We start from the raw sequence: 16,925 nt of genomic DNA on the forward strand, positions 1-16,925 counted from the left end.
ACCTGTGGGTGGATGTGAGGATGCAGGCACAGAGCCCCCAGCCCTCTGCAGATGGTAAAGAGGCACACACACACACACACACACACACACACACTCAGTGCACAAATGCACACACTGCTTGGATCGCAGAGGGTGTTCAGGGTTGACTAACTCCATCCTTCCCCATGATGTGGCACGCCTTCTAGACGGGCCAGTGTGTAACCTTACAACATGGTCCAGGTGACCTGGAAGCTGAGTCATTGCCTGGAACAAGTGAGGCCAGCGCGGCTGGCTGATGTACTAAGTTTGCTCAGCTGGGTGAACCTAGGTGTCACGCAAAGGCAAAGAATGAAGATAGAACCAGGCACAAGCACTCTGCTCGGTGTCTCTTGTATGCTCTGTGGACTAGTGCTGAGGGACAGGCAGGAGACCTCCATGTGCAGGTGAGGAGATGGGGAGAGGGAAGTGGCTCCCCAGGTCACCTGGGAGCCAGTGGCTGTTTTCTGGTGCCTGGGCCAACACTCGGCCCATTAAGGCGAGATGGCAATAAATCACCGAGTTGATCTTAAAGCAGGAGACAAAACTTTTAGTCACCAGCTGGAGGTCCAGATCTACCAGCTGGTGGGCCAAGGGGTGGGCTGCAAGTCTACACACTCAGGCCCCCTCCCGGAGTGTGAGTACACGTTTTATAGGCTAAAACCATATTAAAGCATAAGTGGCTGTTGCTATGATTCAAAATCATAAACAAACGTCATGAGATCTAAAATCATAAGCAGAAAAGAGAGTGGGCCAAAATGTCCCTAGTTGTGTACAAGTTAAAGAATGGTTACTAACCTCTAGACAATGAATCTCTGACAGGGTACACTGTCCAAGAAAAACAGGAACCAAAGAGAGAACACTTTTACATTGTATGAGAATTGCCATTACGTGTTGCCAAAAAGGCTCTGGGTACAGAGGTGAGGCTTTCCCTGGGAGAAGCATGTCCCAACTATGGATGTGGGAACCCCGTGTTAGTGTTCATTAGGCAGTAGGAATGAACCTCCTTGTAGGAGGTACAAATATGAGAAAAATACTTATTTTTTTTCCTCAATCACATTTTTCAGTCCTATTTGATTGACAGCTTTCCCCATAACTAATGACATCCAAAGACTTAAATCTCATATCCAGTGAGATGCTCACTTCCTTCCTCCGTTTCCTCAGTTTAAACAAGGCGGCCTGGAGAGGATTTGGCGGGGAGAGGACATGGAGGACATGGGAGAAGGTGCCCTCTTCTCATTTGTCTTCCCTACTCAGTCAAGCCCAATGGTGGTCATCAGCTCCTGTACAAATAGCAATGCATCTGGGGAATGAGATGCCAGGTGCTTCTGATGTTTTGGTGTGAAGCTGCTAGGTTGTATGCATGCTATGCCCCACCATGATTTTCGGGTGGAGAAGCTGTACCATGCCTCCTAAAACACCTCCCACCTCCAAAGACCCCTCTTGTCACCTATCCTGTCTTCAGACCACACAAGCCATGGTGGGAGATATTCTCTGGGGTAGAACAGCTTGCTTAGGTTCCTCTGTGTAAGTCCTTCAGGAGGGATGTATGTGCCATGCTCAATTAGTCGCTACCCAATTCCTCTCTTTGAAATAACCAGAAAAGTCACTTCCTACCTATTGATACCTTCACGTATCAGGGCCATGGGGGTCCATCTTAGGGATGAAGGAAATGAGATTTCTAGACAGTGACTCCCAAGGAACTTTTAGGTTTCAAAAAGGAATAAAATAAAACCAGGGGAGAGGGGAGGGAGGATGTGGATTGAGGACCTTCCACTTTTTCAAGCGATGGATGCAGACTGGTGGTTGCTACTCTGTTCTGGAACCGAGACCTCGCTGCCTACCATCGTGAGACTTCTCACCTGGAAGTGTTTGGAGCTCCTTCATGTCGGCCCATGCACACGACCGCATTGCTGCTCAGGCTGCAGACCACCATGAGATTTCATTCACTGTCTGCAGGGTGGGTGTACAGGGCTGTGGAGCAACTTAGACACTAGCAATTACATGGAGGGCGATCTTGACCCGCCCCCAAGTTATTTGCTCTGGGGACAAGTGGGGGACATGATGACATCTTGAGAAGGGATATTTTTAAAGCACCACTTTGTAGGAGCTGTTTCTCTCTTTGGCTGTGTGGTAGAGGCAGGTTGATGTGGAAAGGTCTCTGTCTTCTGGAGTGACGGTACTCCGGGAGTACCCGGAGAGGTTTCCTCCTTTTGAATGAAGATGAGGCTAAATGTCAGCAAACTTGCACCACATCTTCTTTGCTTTGTTGCTATAGAAATAGGTTGAAATGGCTTCAAGAAAAGAGCAGTATTCCAAGTCTGTAGGTACTGGAAACAAAACAGAAAATATGCCTGATATATTCTGGATTATAATTATTCTTTTAATTTAATTTTTAAAGAAGAGAGGACGGTATCTACTGTTTTGGACCCTTATCTCATGTCAGGCACTAGGAAAACTCTATATTTTTCCCTTAATTTAAGCCTAATAAGACAGGTACCCTTGTTATTTCCATTTTACAGAGGAGAGGAACGAGACCCAGAGAAACACATTTGCTTGTCAAGCAGACCGTATATCGCAGATCTCCATGCAGATCCAGGCTTTGATTACAGAGCTTACTCTGTTTTTTTTTTCCAAATAAATTTTATTGTGGATATTTAAGGTATTCAATATGCTTCTATGTGATAAATGTAAATAGCAGGTCACTCCAGTGAGACAAATTAACATGACTACCATAGAAATTACCCATTTTTTTTTGGTTATTGCTGATTTTGGGACATGAGAAGCTAAAATATAATCATTTAGAAGGAATTCAAAAACAGTGCAATGTTATTACCTGTTGTCCTCGAGTTGTACATTAGATTCTAGACTCATTTGTCCTAGTTGTCTGCTACCGTGTAAGCTCTAACCTCCACTGTCTGGTTTCCTCTCCACCCCTCAATCCTGCTGCCCCTAGTAACTAATGTTTTATTCTCTATCTGTGTATCTGACTCTCTTTAAACTCTCTCCCATCAGTGAGATCATGTAATATATCTTTTGATTTTTTGTGGTGCCTGTATGGTTTTACTTAGAATAATGTCATCCAGGCTCATCTATGTGGAGGCAAATGGCAAGATCTCCTTCAAGGCTGGGTCATACTCCATGACATACATATGCCTCGGTGTCTTGCCCATCCACCCCCTGGTGTACACTCAGTCTGACTCATAACTTAGCTATTGCAAATAGCACTCAGTGAACTCAGGAAGGCAGTCATCTTTATGGGTGGTATTTTTATCTCCTATATGAATCTGCCCAGAGGAGACACTGCTTGGTCATATGGTCCTTCCAGTTTTGATTCCTTTAGGAACCACCATACTGTTTTCCATAAGGGCAGCACCAGCCTCCATCTCCACAAACTGTGCACTGGGATTCCCTTCCCCACATCCTCCCAACACCCATTATCCCTTGACCTTTGACAATAGCATCCTAATAGCCAGGCATTGTGGTTTTGATTGGCATTTCTGTGATGATGAATGATGCTGAGCAACTTTTCATACACCATTGGTTGTTATTAGGTATTCTCTGGAGAAATGCCTGTTCATATGCTTGGCTTATTTTTTAATCAGGTTATTCCTTTTTCTACTATTGAGTCAGGTGAGTCCTTTATACATTTTGGATATTAACCTCTTATCAGATATATGGTTGCCAATATTTTTTCCCACTCCACGGGTTACTTTTTAATTTTTTTTATTGCTTTGCCAAATATTGTCAGTCACCGCTCACACTTCTAACTACTGATAGGAACTAACTAACTTTTATCTGATCTTGATATTATACATTTCAATATAGAGAAGAATCATGATACTTTCAGGGACCGATGACTCAGATAAATATTAATATTTTGCCATTCCTGCTTTAGACATTTGTTAAAGTAAAAATCTCATATGCAATTAAAATTACCTTTGATCTCTCACCTATTCCATCTTTTTTGTACTGGGGGTGGAACCCAGGGGTGCTCTACCACTAAACCACATACCACCCAACCTTTATACTTATTTTATATTTATAGACAGGGTTTCACCTAGTTGCTGAGGCTGGCCTCAAACTTGCAACCTCCTTCCTCAGCCTCCCCAGTTGCTGGGATAATAGGTGTATGCCACCATGCTGGGCTCTGTCTAGGTTTTTGGATATTTACCAGATGTGTAGACTTTCACATCCATGTTTTAAAATATAGTTTTTGCAACACTCCTTTGAGGGGAGGTATTCTCTTTCTCATTTTATTGACCAGAACTCTAAGGCTTAAGTGACAGACCAAAGATCACATTCTCTGGATTGGCAGAGGGAGGACTGGATTTTGAGGCCACGGATTCTTCTTTGATCTTCTGAGATATTTTGAATCTTCTCCCTCCCTTGACTGCTAGATTACTTGAGAGTTTAGGTATTTTTCGTATTAGAATTTGGAATGCAGATAGGGAGGATGGTTTGAATAGCTGGTGCTTTATTCATGTCCAAAAGCACTGTAAAAATTTTCCCTTTCCTTGTGTTCCTCCCACCCTCATGAACTAGGTTCTCAAACCCCACCTCCTCATACGGTCAAGTTGGAGGTTAGGACTTCCTCTGAATTGGGGAGTGATACAGACATTCAGACCACAGCAATGCACTTTGTAAGTCCTAATGATAAAAAACAGAAGTGGCAGTCTCATGGACAGGGTTAGTAAAAATCTCTCTCATGATTATTGAACTGGAAAGAGTGTTGAGTTCTGGCAAGTCACAGGATCTGATCAATGCTGTCTGACACTTACACTTGAGCAGGGTGTCCTCTCTTCTTTTATTTTTTCCTGTGTGTCACGGTAATCTGCCCCGTCAGGTCTTGGAGCACAGTGAGAAGCAGCTGAATGGTGACCAGGTCAGGGACTGATGCCGAGGTCAGAGGCCAGTGACCCAGCAGGAGTAGGGATGTCAGGAAAAGTCAGAAAAACTGTCCTCCTGCAGCAGATGCCTCAGGCCTGGGTTGCCTCCCTCCCTGTCTTGCTTAATCCCAGTGCAGCATGTGGAATTGGTGGTCAGTGCTTCCCTTTCAAGATCAGTGGGGATCTGTTTCTGGAAGCACTAGGATAGTGCCAGCATTATGTAATCGCAGGCACACAGTTGGTGCTGGTTGAACATGAGTCTGGGAACCAGAGTATGGATGCTGGGGGAAGAGCCAGCAGATTCCCTTGGCCAGGAGTGGGCCGAAGCTGTTGAGAACCTGGAACTCCTCATGGTGTGCACATGTAACTGAGTTCCCTGGGTCACAGCAGGCAAAGTCCTTGGACCCAGGAAGTCTAGGGACCTTGTACGGAGCCCCTTTCACAGAGACAAGACGTGGGCACCAGCATTGGGTATGGACTGCCAGTTCCCTGATATAGTCCTGATTTCTGGTGGCTTTGGTGGACTTGGTCATCAATTCAGTTCAGATACGTGCAACTAAGGTAACCTCAACTAGATTTGTGCTCTTCCTCCATCAAAATGCCTGAACAGTTTCAAGGGCTGGCTTTGAATTCACAGACACTTGGACTTGAGCGCTGGCTGCGTGATCTTAGCCTGCTACATCAACTGACTTGGACTTCAACATCATTTATAGAGCAGGAATGATGTTAGTTAGCTCACAGAGCTGTCCTGTGGATTAAGTGACATAATGCAGGTACAACACTTAGCATACAGCTTTGCCGGCTTCAAGCCATCAGTGAAGGGTGGCTAGTAATGCTGTTTCAAAGATGCAATGCAGCTATATCTAGCTGGTGGCAGGTGGTGGAATTGCCACCAAAGGAGGTGGCTGTGCAGTGAATGCAGGAGAATGTTACTTCTGCAGTCAGAGCCTTGTGTTTAAATTTCAAGCCATGTGACCCTCGGCAAGTTGCTTAATCTCTGTGCCTTTCTATCTTCATTTGCAAAATTGAAATGATCATACAACTTTTATAGAATTGTGGTGAGGATGAATTTATAACTTGAAAAAAACAAAACGAAAACCTTTACCAGAATTCCTAGCACACAGCAAGCACTTAGGATAACTGCAGTTGCTAATTAATTGCTTTCAATAGTAATTGACAAATAGAGTCAACTGAAAATAAAATGTGGTGCTTCATGAAGAGCTTCCCTCATTGAAAGTACGCAGTTGGAAAGTAGTTGGAAAGTGGAGTCTTTGGATGTTAAAGATGATGGGAACATTGTACCCACCAAACTCCCTTCCCACTGAAACAAAAACTATGATGTCATGGCGGCTTATGTTCAAATCCTGACACTCTCAGTCATTAGCTGTGTGATCCTGTGCAAGTCATTTAAATTCTCTGGGCCTCAGGTAGGCCACTTACTTGTAAAATGGAATCAAAGTATATGGTTGTTATGAAGAATTAGAAGGCTTCCATATGAAGTGTCTGGGATGTCAGTTTATTCCAAACCTTATGCTCTTCCCCTCCCTCCCTAACTTCCTGATGTCCCTCTCCCAGTCCTTTTCTTTTTCCCTCTTCCCTCCCACTTTCTGTCACTCAAAGGAGAAGCCACAATGAGCCCCTTTTGCTTTAGCACTTCCTTTAGGTCCCTGCCTTCGAGCTGGCTCGTGACTGGGAGGGGTGACCTTGAATTGTAGGTGTTTGGGGGCTTCCACATGTGTCTGTTGAGAACACTTTCTGGTGACCATCTGTGAGTCCAGCAGTGACGGTTTGCTGATGTGTCACTCACCTGGTGCTTTTGACTTACTAAGATGCCAAACACCACTGCCCGGCTGTGCCCCAATCACTTGCGAGCCCTGCAGACTCGCCGTGGCCATCAGTGCTGCCTCTTTTGTGAGAGGACTTCGTGCATGAGGATTCCTGCTGATTGAATCCTTGATATTCCCATGAAGGGAAGAATCCTTTAAAATTCTTGTCTCTTTACCTGTCCCTGAACTTAGCTGTTTTTTAATGACTGAGTTGAACAAATTCAAATTTTAGACACCATTTGCTGATGTTAGAACTGTTGATATTATTTTGGGATGTTTGCCAAAATCCTTGAGACTTCCTGTGCCCCTGCAGCAGGAGTTGAAATCACGCACCTGGCCCCCAGGCCAGCAGGTAACAGGTGAGGGAGGAGCAGAGGCTGGTGAGCGGGCAGCTCCTGTTCTCTCTGACGAGCGCTGCTGCCCCTAGCCCCTGACCATGGTGGCCAGAGGAATGAGGACGCTGACCAGCATCACTGAGGCTCCTAGTTTGGCAACAGGAAGGGATTTACATCTTAAATGAGAGTTCATACCCCATTTGAATCAAATGTATGATATGTCAAGATCATTGTATTGTCTTGAGCAACTAATAAAAAAAAAATAAAATAAATTCCTGTGTCCTTCCCTGCTGTATCTTTTTTTTTTATTGGTTGTTCAAAGCATTACAAAGCTCTTGACATATCATATTTCGTGCATTTGATTCAAGTGGGTTAGATGTCACTTTGAGTTGTTGGCAACCAATCAGACTGATTTCAAAGACAAGGGCTTCCAGACTTTGTAACAAAGGCCTCAGGCAGTTTGCAGTGATAAACAGAGAGAACCAAAGCAAAGCAAAGCAAAACAAAAATGCCGGCAACAAACCTGTAAGAGTAAATGAGAGAACTGTTTCTTTTGTTTTCTCTTTGCAGACTGGTATAGGGGATACCTCATAAAGCATAAAATGTTACAGGTAAGGTCACTTTCTTTCCCTTTGGGACAGTACTGCATGTCTTCAGCCACCACCCCACCTGGGCAGCTCTCGCCCAGCCTGGCTCCTCAGCAAGCTGAGCCTGTCCCTCCTCCATGCTGCCCCATGCTCTCTGACCTCCCTCTCGCCCCTATACTTTGGCCCAGGCTCTGCTGGCCGCCTCTCCTGGTCTCTGGTGCCACCCCTCCCTGCAGCCTTCTCTGATGCTACTTGCATTTGAATTGCATCCTCCCTCCCCATTAGTCCCTGTGGGATGGTGCCATTTCTATTTGACATCTGTTTTCTACAGCCATTCTTTAGAGTTTGGGACATTCCTTTGTCCTCCTCTGCATGATGTAGAAAGGGCAGGCTGGGTCTCCCTTTGAGGCTTCTCTCACTCCTGCCTCACCTGACTCCATCCTCTCATCTCCTCCAGAGCAGGTACCTGCCTTGCCCATTACGTTTTCTCTCCTGGAGTCTAGCAACAGTGACCAGGTGACCCAGTGTGCATTCTGCTTGGTTTTACTGAGGACTTTCTGAGCAATTGATAAGTTTCTCTTGTTCGCTGAGCTTATGCAGCAAGAGCACAATAGAGGCTCCTTTCTTCTTCCCGACATGCTGAGCTGGGAGGCCCCATCCTACTCTACTCTCCCAAAGAACAACAAAGCAAAACCAGGGAAGAGGTCTCAGATCCAGCCAGCCCACAGGACTGTTAGCTCAGGGCCAGCTGTTCCTGACTTCGAAGGTCACAGCGCTCCTGAAATTGGGCAGGTCGGGAAGAAGCAGAGGGTCTCATCTCACTGAAGGCAGTGGCTCTGATAGCTTTTCTGCCAAGACTGCCATCTTCTCCCCTGGGAGTGTGAGCATCCAGGATGGGGTTGGAGCATCCTTTGGGTTTTGTGGAATCTAAAACAACTAGACCTAAACATATGGATCTAGAATCCACCCCTACTCGGACGCTGAGAAGATTCCTTTAAGGTTTCATGGTTTTAAAAGTCAGTCGCTGGCTTTTGACAAAAGCCATGAAGACCTTGGTGAGTCTCGGGGGGATATGTCCTTTCATTTCCTTTGATTTTGTCTCCAACAGGGCATCTTTCCCAAGTCTTTCATCCACATCAAGGAAGTGACTGTCGAGAAAAGAAGGTACCTGCTGCTCTTGGCCATGCTTGACCCTCTCTGGCTCGTGGCTGCCGCTGTCCTGTTGTCTTTGCGACTGACTTGGCAGATGTGTGCAGGATGCACAGCTCGACTCTTTCGGGTGCCTCTGTCTGTCTGTGCCTCTTTCCCTGGCTTCGTGGGAGAGCTAATCTAAACTGCTTGGGTTCAGATCTGACTCTAGGGGGGATTAGTCAGTCTGGAGGAGCCAACTTTTCCTTGGCAGTTGCTTTAGAATCTTATTGAAATGGACTAATCTTGCATATTGAGCACGAGGAGCCCACCCTGCTGAAGGGGGACAATGGAAGGAAGTCCCTTCTTGTATTTGCATAATGTAATTGGCATGGCTGTTGCCTGTGATGTCAAGAAGGCTCTCAGCAGCTGTAGCTTAATGTACATCTACCCACATCTTATTAAAACCTGGATCCCAATTTCATGCCACTCTCTTTCTCACCCTAAATAGAAATACTGAGAACATCATTCCTGCAGAAATTCCTCTGGCACAAGAAGTGACAACGACACTTTGGGAATGGGGGAGCATCTGGAGACAGCTCTATGTGGTAAGACTCAACTCTGCTGCCCGGGACAGGAGCTTCTTGTGACTTTCATTTTATTTTAGGTTTAGCATTTAGCTTTGAGTGGGTCGGCCAAGGTGGCTTTGTGATGTAGCAGAACACACACTACCATGTATGAGGACATCACGGCCCAGAAGGGTTAAGCAGCTTTCTCAAAGCTACACAGCTAAGCTAGTGACAGATTCTTAATAAGTGGGTCCTGGTGTGATCCTTATGGTTTTTGTTTTGTGGTGCTGGGGATGGAACCCAGGGTCTTGGGTGTGTTGGCCAGGGCTCTACCAAGGAGATACACATCCAGTCCCTCGCATTTTAAACTAGTGCAAAAGTTGTTGAATTCAGGTTTGCATATAAATCATCTTGATATCTATAAAAAGATAAAGCTTCTTCTGAAGGGGCTTAGCGATCCACATGTTTATCAACCCAGGGCATCAGATTTGGTATTCTCCTAACAGTGCCTTGGGAACCAGTGCTCTCATATATTAATTAACTGATGGCTATTGTCCCAAGATCTATGAAGAAGCTTCGACCCTGAAAAAACAAAGAGCACATCATGCTTGTGTTTTCCCTGTTTTGAAGCAAATCTAATTTAAAATCTTTCTTTGATGCTCCACAGCTCCTAAATGAGAGCAATTAGCTATGCAGGCTCTTAAGCTGAATAAAAACAGTCAATGGAGGCTGCTGCATGTTCCTTGCAGCACTGGGCACACCTTGCTGGCGTGTGTGGCCATTTGTAGGCCACCTGTAATGGTCTTACATGCTGATACCCGCAGGGACATTTCAGAATGCTATGATTGGCCCACTAATACTATAAGCTTCCTAAATGTTGTCAGGAAAATTTAGTGAGCATAGTCCATTTTTTCATTACCATCATGAAATACCTGAGGGAAGATACTTTATAAAGAAAGTAGGTCTAATGTGGCTCTTAGTGCATGCCCTTGGTGGTCACCTTCTTGCTTCCAGAGTCCCATCTGGGCACAGAGTATCTACATGGCAAGAAATAGGGCATGGGCATGTAGAGGTTTCTGTCTGGGTTTTCTCTCTCTTCTTTTAAAGCCACAGGGATTCAATCATGGGGACTCCATCTTAATGGCCTTCTCTTATCCTCATCACTTCCCAAAGGCTCCACCTCTCAACCCCACAGTCAGGTGAAGTTTCCACCTCTCAGCATCTTACAATGAGGATTAAATTTTAATACTTGAAACCTTTGAGGGACACTGATCATATTCTATCCATAGCAGGGGATGAAGGGTCTGCTTGCAGATAAAATGATTTCCTGTTCGTCTCCATTTCCTCTTTCAAAACATCCATACACCTGTACCATGGAGGCTTGGCGCTTTCCACTAAGAAATATTTGACCACCTGGTCCATCATGCCTTTCACTCCAGGGAGCAAATCCTTTAACCTCTATTGTTTCAGTATCACCTCCATGGTTTGTGCCATCCCTGCACGCCACCTGTATCATATTTACTTCACACCCAGATTGGATCCCTTTTTTGGTAGATAGTTTAGGTGACTTATTTAGATAATTAGATAATTTACATAAAGAACTCAGGAGTGTGCTGCACCATCCCAACCCCAGCTGGGGCCCTGCCATGCCATATTCAGTGGGTGCTTCCCACCTAGAATTGGCAGAAACTCCATGGGTTTAAAGGCCCATGAGTTTCCTTTACTTCAGATGCCAGCCCCAAGGCTGCCACATTTCTGTCACACTTGGCTACAATTCAGGGACTCCTGATACTTGTCCCTGCCTGGGTGCCCTCCCTGCCCCACCTAGGCCCCACAATCCTTAGAACATCTCCTAGATCTCAGGAAATGGCTCTGCCCACGATGGCCGTTTCACTATAAGAGAGAGAATTCAGGAAGAGCCAAATGGAAGGGAAATGTAGGGCAAGGAACATGGGTCACATAGCTTCCTTGTTCTCTCTGGGTGTGTCATCATCCCACCACCTGGAAGCTCCTGGAACTGGTGGGGTATGGATCAAAGTCGCACTCCGTGGTCAGAATTCATCAAGTCACTGGCCACTGGTGATTGAAATCTAGCCCCAGCCACGCCGTCCAAGTGAGGGTGACCGGGAAGAAGGAGAGTAGGGCTGAAAGTACACGACTCTCGAATCCATTATGTATCCTGCAGCTATCGAGGGGGCCACCCAAAGTTGTTCCATTAGAATAAACTCAGGTAGCCTTTGACAATAAAGAGGTGTTCCTGTCACTCTGCCTCCTTAGAGGGTATTTGGAGCACAGCACCAGGCACCAGGGACAAAGATCAAATGTGTGTGGATTTTATTATGCCACGTGCTCTTTCTCTAGTAGAAAGCCCAAAGGGTCTGGCATGATTGGAAAAACATCATTCAAATACATTCAGGGAAAGCGAGACAGGGCTGCTAGGTCCTTACTGCAGTGCCCAAGGAAGCTCTGAGCACCAGGCCTTCTCTCTCTGTTAAAAAAAGAGAGTAACGAACTGCAAGGGGTATGAGACATCTTGCCATGGAACTACATCCTCTTCCCTGCCCCTGTAAACAGAAGGATGGCGGGGAGAGTGGAGGAGAGTCACCAGGTGGGCCAGCGTCATCTGGGGCTGTATTTTGCACCACCCAAAGGCGTCATGCATCCTGCAGGTCCACACCCATACACACACTCACTCTGCTTCAGGGAGTACTGCCATCTCACCGCCTTAAGGACCTGAGCTCTGGGACCTCCCTCTAGCAGACTCCCCTGGCATTTCTGTTGAACAAGCCACCTTTGTCAATGAGTCAGAAGTCGCCCTTTCTTTAACTAGGAAGTGATTGGGGTTGTGACTTCTGCTGTTGAGAACCCCATAGGTCCGGAGAGCAAATATGAGCACAGCTGAGCTCACCATCCTATCCTCAGTTGCTGGCTGGGGCTGGAGCAGGTCAGAGCTGGGCCCCGAATAGCTGCCCGACCTTGGCACTGCTCACCAAGTGCCCTCAGCATGGATCATTAAGGATGGTTTCCTTGTTTCCTGTCCTAGACCAGCAAAAAGGAGCGCTTCCTGCAAGTGCAGTCCATGATGTACGACCTGATGGAGTGGAGGTCCCAGCTCCTCTCGGGGACACTGCCCAAGGATGAGCTGAAGGAGCTGAAGCAGAAAGTCACGTCCAAGATCGACTATGGCAACAAGTAACCTCTTGGGCCCCTGTAAAGCCTCTTTCCTCCCGGCCACCCTCCTTCTTTTCTCTCCCTCCTGAGAAGCTTGGTTTCATTTTTAGACGCGTGTTTGCCACTTTCTATTTGGGAGATGGCAGTTACCAAGGGCCCTGCCTGTGTGCCTTTGTTATCACCCCCCGGGACCCAGGGACATGCAGGCAGAGCCGGCTTGCTTACGCAGGGCTTATTAGCAGGCGGAGAGATTTAGGACACTCATTTAACCTAGTTCCAAGGGATCGGGAGCAAAGTCACCGCTGGTCGCTTTCAGCTTCGTTGTCATTTTATCCCTGCATTTACCAAACGCTCCTTTAAATCCTAGTGTGAGACTTGAAGCCTCTTCTCCCATCCTAAATTATCCAAGCCACATGCCACCAACTAACTCACAGGCACAGTGACAAAAGTATTTTCCAGCAAGGGGAAGGCAAGCAGGCATTGGTTGGCCTTTGAATGAAGTTACGGAGAAAGCAAAATAGAGAAAACAAAGTAATTCTTTGAGGCAGGGTGACCACTGCTAATAATAGCTGTGACATTATTGTCATACTTGATCTGAGTTTATTTTGCAAAGGGTTTTGTATTAAGTGTTTTCCATGTGTTGTCTCATTTAATTCTTCCAATGGCTCAAGGGGGCATGTGGTTTGATTATCCCAGGGTTTGGGATGAGGAAATGGAGGCTCTCAGTTAAGTGACTTGTGAAGAGTTCCACAGCTAGTAAATGGCAGAACCAGAATGCAGACATGGGCAGTCTGTCCAGAGTCTCTAGGCCTGGCCACTCTGCGACATGGGTGGCGTTTGAGAACTAGGGCTCCCTGCCTTGTGTTTTCCGATTGCCCTCCAAGCTCCTGCTCATGTGTTCAGTCATTCAAACAGCAAGCACGTGGGGAGCACTTATGGTCGGGCTGATCTCCTGTGAGATGTTGGGGCTGCAGAAACTAAAGTCCCTACCCACTAAGAGATCACTAGCCACTTAGGAGTAAGCTGTGAGTTGACATGAACTGTGCCAAGTTTGATGGCTTTGGAAGCAAGGGAGCTCTTAATATGACTTGGAGAGGGAAGTCAAGGGAGGCTACCTGGAGGAGATGGCCCCTAATGGGTGGTTGGCTAAGAAGGAGAGTGCCTGGCACGTCCGGAGGCTGCAGGGTGGGCCAGGAGGCTGCAGGGTAGGTCAGAATCCCTGAACACTGGGCTGAGGGGAGATCAGGAAACCCACCCAATGGGAATGCCAGGAGATTGCCCCAGCAGCCAGGATTTCTTGCCCTCGCTGTGTGCCCTAGGGAGAGGAGCCAAAGAAGAAAGTCAATGAGTCCAACTTTGAGCACTTCCCACACCAGGACACAGTCCCTCCATGGTCCCTTGTTGGCTTCTGGCAAGTGTGTTCAGATCTGCTTATAAGGCACGTCATCCCCAAGTGACAGGAAGGGTTTGCCATGCAGCAGCTGCTGCCGGCGATGTGATGGCATCTTTAGAGGAGCACAGTTGCAGCTAGGAGTCAGGGTCACATCTGTGACCTTCAGATGCTATTTCCTCCATCAGGACTCCCGACAAGCAGGGCCAGGGAGGAAGGACTTGGTTACTGCTTTTAGGAAGCCCTCCCCAATTTCCTGCCCTCAGGTGCAGCTGTGCCAGGTGCGCCTAACCCTTGGCACCTGGGCAGCAGTCACTTCCCTCAAACTCTGCCTCTTTGCTGCCCCAGGGGGCTCTTCTGAGACCCTGACAGTCTAGCTCACCCCATGGCCTGTGCCTGGGTCAGGGTCTGCAACAGAGGGTGTGCACGGAGCGGTACCCAAATGGGTAGTGAGGAGGAGGGGAAGGAGAGGCTGCCTTAACCCAGGCCTTCCTCCTCGCCACCTCCCTGCCCAGCCCTGAGCTTTCAGTTCCAGCCAGCATCTTCTGGGGAAGTGAGAGATGCTCTGCTGCTGAGGTTGGGGGCCCCACCAAGGGGCCCCTTGCTTCTGCTTCTCTTCTCTGTTCACTTCAGCTGCAAGTCAGACAGAACTGGGCACATTACCATTGGCCTGGCATCTTGGGGCCTCAGAGCTTCACTATGGGATGTGAAAGCCCAGAGGCCCAGAGTCTGGGCAGAGCTGCGGCAGCAGTCGGAGGAGCCCTGGAGCAGGTTCAGCTCAACCCTGAGCTGAGTCTTGGAGGAGAGGTTAGGGTCAGCCTGTTCTCTCCTTCAGCTCTTTTGTTGCACACCTGGTAGGGCCCAAGGGGACAGAGGTATACAAAATATGGCCTCTATTTTTAAGGAGAACAGCTATTAGGAGAGCAAGCAGGGAGAGCTGGTGATAACTTACTGGGTGTTCTCCGCACACCAGGTGCTAGCTTTTGAGTACTTTCCATCTATTAGCTCAGTTCCTTAGCACCATGATTTTACGAGGCTGTCATTAGTATTGTCCCTGTTTCTCAGAGAAAGAGAAAGAAGCTCACAGAATGATTGGGAGCTTTGGCCCAAGAGGCAGTGGGACGAAAGGCCCGAGGAGGCAGGGTGAGGGCGACACTGCCCGGAATCTGACTGGAGAAATGGTGCAGAGAGAGAGAGAGAGAGAAAGTGGGGGAGACAGAGGCAAGTAGACAGGGCCTGGACACTTGAGGACCCAGGGCCAAGTGTTGAACTTTGGACCTGCTCTGCGTGCAAGAAGGAGCCACAGCAAGAGCCACTCTGTTTTCATTACCTTTTTTACTTTTCAAAATGCTGAAAGTGGGAGCTTCTTTCTCACCCTCATCTTGGATTCATTTGATCACTTTCTTGAACGGAGAAGAGCCACAGGGCGACTTCCTGAAGAGAACATGTCAAACTGCTCCCTCCCCACACCAACAGCTGCTGAGCTCAGGGCGGTGGAGGCTGTTGAAGAACAGCCTCTCCTGACCTCGGCCCCAGCGATGCCGCCGTCAATCTTGCCTCGACTGTTAAAGCTTCCAAAATTCCAGGCGAGGCTGGTAATGGACAGACTCTTTGGTATCCAAGGAGTGAGGAATCCTCAAATGACTTCTCCAAATCCCAAGATAGCCGGATCCTGGGAGGATGTTTTATTCATGCATTTTAGAACCAAATCCACTTTGATAAATTTTGAAGAGGAAAGAGCTAGAGAGATCTGGGCATTAAATTATGTATCGGCTCTGCTCCATCTTTTCCGAGGTCACAGGCACCTCTGCTCAGCATGAGTGGCATGCGTTTGTCCCCCCTGAGCATCCTGGGTGGGAGCGTGGCCCTGCAGCATTCTGAGTCACATCTCATTGGGAATTAATTTCCTAATGAGGGTGGACAAATGGGCGCTCCTTTGCTCCCTTCCACTTGCATTTTGATGAGATGAGAGATGTGCTTCTCAATTTGATTCTCAAATAAGAGATGAAGACCTGGTCTCCTTCATTTGTCCTTGCTGCCCTTCTGAAGTCTGGTACCAGTTGGAGGTGCCCGAGCGGGACCACTGTTACATTCCCAGCACCTCTGTCAGCCACCTCCCCTACCTGTACATGTGGGCAGCTAGGGTTTTGCCGCTCAATGCCAAGTGCAAGAGCAGCTTCAAGTTAAGGCCGCTGTAACCCACCTACCCTCCCAACCCAACCCATAACTGCTCCTGGGCTCCTCCTGTCCAAGAAGGATCTTCAGAAGTTAGGAGTGCAAACCTCATGCTGGTCTTTACTAGCTCTGTGACCTTGAGCAAACTAATCAGCCCTCCCCCGCCCTGCCCCGTCCCCAGTCTGGATGTTACAGCATTGCCAGGAGGATTAAAAGCCTTGTCACATGTAATATACATTTAACATATACGAACTTACCCTCACTGCTTTGTGAGTGTTTGCTGTCAGCATTGCTGATGCCAATCAGAATGAGACATGCTGCTGAAACAGATCAATATCTAACAAGCTCGTAGCCTGCGAGTCCAGTGGCTGAAGAGCAGACGTGGGTGACAATCAATATATCTGAGATTGCTTTCTCCCATGGCTATTTTCAAATTTTTATTGAATACTATTTGAGAATGTGTGTGTGTGTGTGTGTGTGTGTGTGTGTAAACAGTAAGCACGTGAAGATAAGCACGTGCCTCCTTTGTCCCCTCCTGCCTTCCCAGCCCTGACCCCGCTCTCTCTCACAGGTGACCCTTATTGGTCATGTGCTCCTTTTTTGTCCAGATCATTCCCTGTTCCTTATTACTTTTATACACATACCCATGTGACACATCCGGCCTGTTTTTTGTTTTGTTTTGTTTTATTGTTTAATTTTTTTGTTTTATTTTTTTTCTGTCCTTTTTTTTAATTGGTTGTTCAAAACATTACAAAGCTCTTGACATATCATATTTCATACATTAGATTCAAGTGGGTTATGAACTCCCATTTTTACCCCAAATACAGATTGCAGAATCAC

At 47.2% G+C, this 16,925-nt stretch overlaps 1 protein-coding gene across 1 annotated transcript in view; it reads left to right on the forward strand.

Moving 5' to 3' along the window:
• Dock2 (dedicator of cytokinesis 2) overlaps positions 1–16,925 on the forward strand; it is a 406,997-nt gene that overhangs the window by 16,762 nt on the left and 373,310 nt on the right. Inside the window, exons 3-6 of the mRNA XM_005334135.5 lie at positions 7,636–7,676; positions 8,761–8,816; positions 9,292–9,388; positions 12,393–12,541. Of these exons, the coding sequence (XP_005334192.2) occupies positions 7,636–7,676; positions 8,761–8,816; positions 9,292–9,388; positions 12,393–12,541 (343 nt within the window). The remainder of the gene's footprint in view (positions 1–7,635; positions 7,677–8,760; positions 8,817–9,291; positions 9,389–12,392; positions 12,542–16,925) is intronic.

Source organism: Ictidomys tridecemlineatus, chromosome 1 (assembly GCF_052094955.1).
Source record: "Ictidomys tridecemlineatus isolate mIctTri1 chromosome 1, mIctTri1.hap1, whole genome shotgun sequence".
Taxonomy (NCBI): Eukaryota; Metazoa; Chordata; class Mammalia; order Rodentia; family Sciuridae; genus Ictidomys; species Ictidomys tridecemlineatus.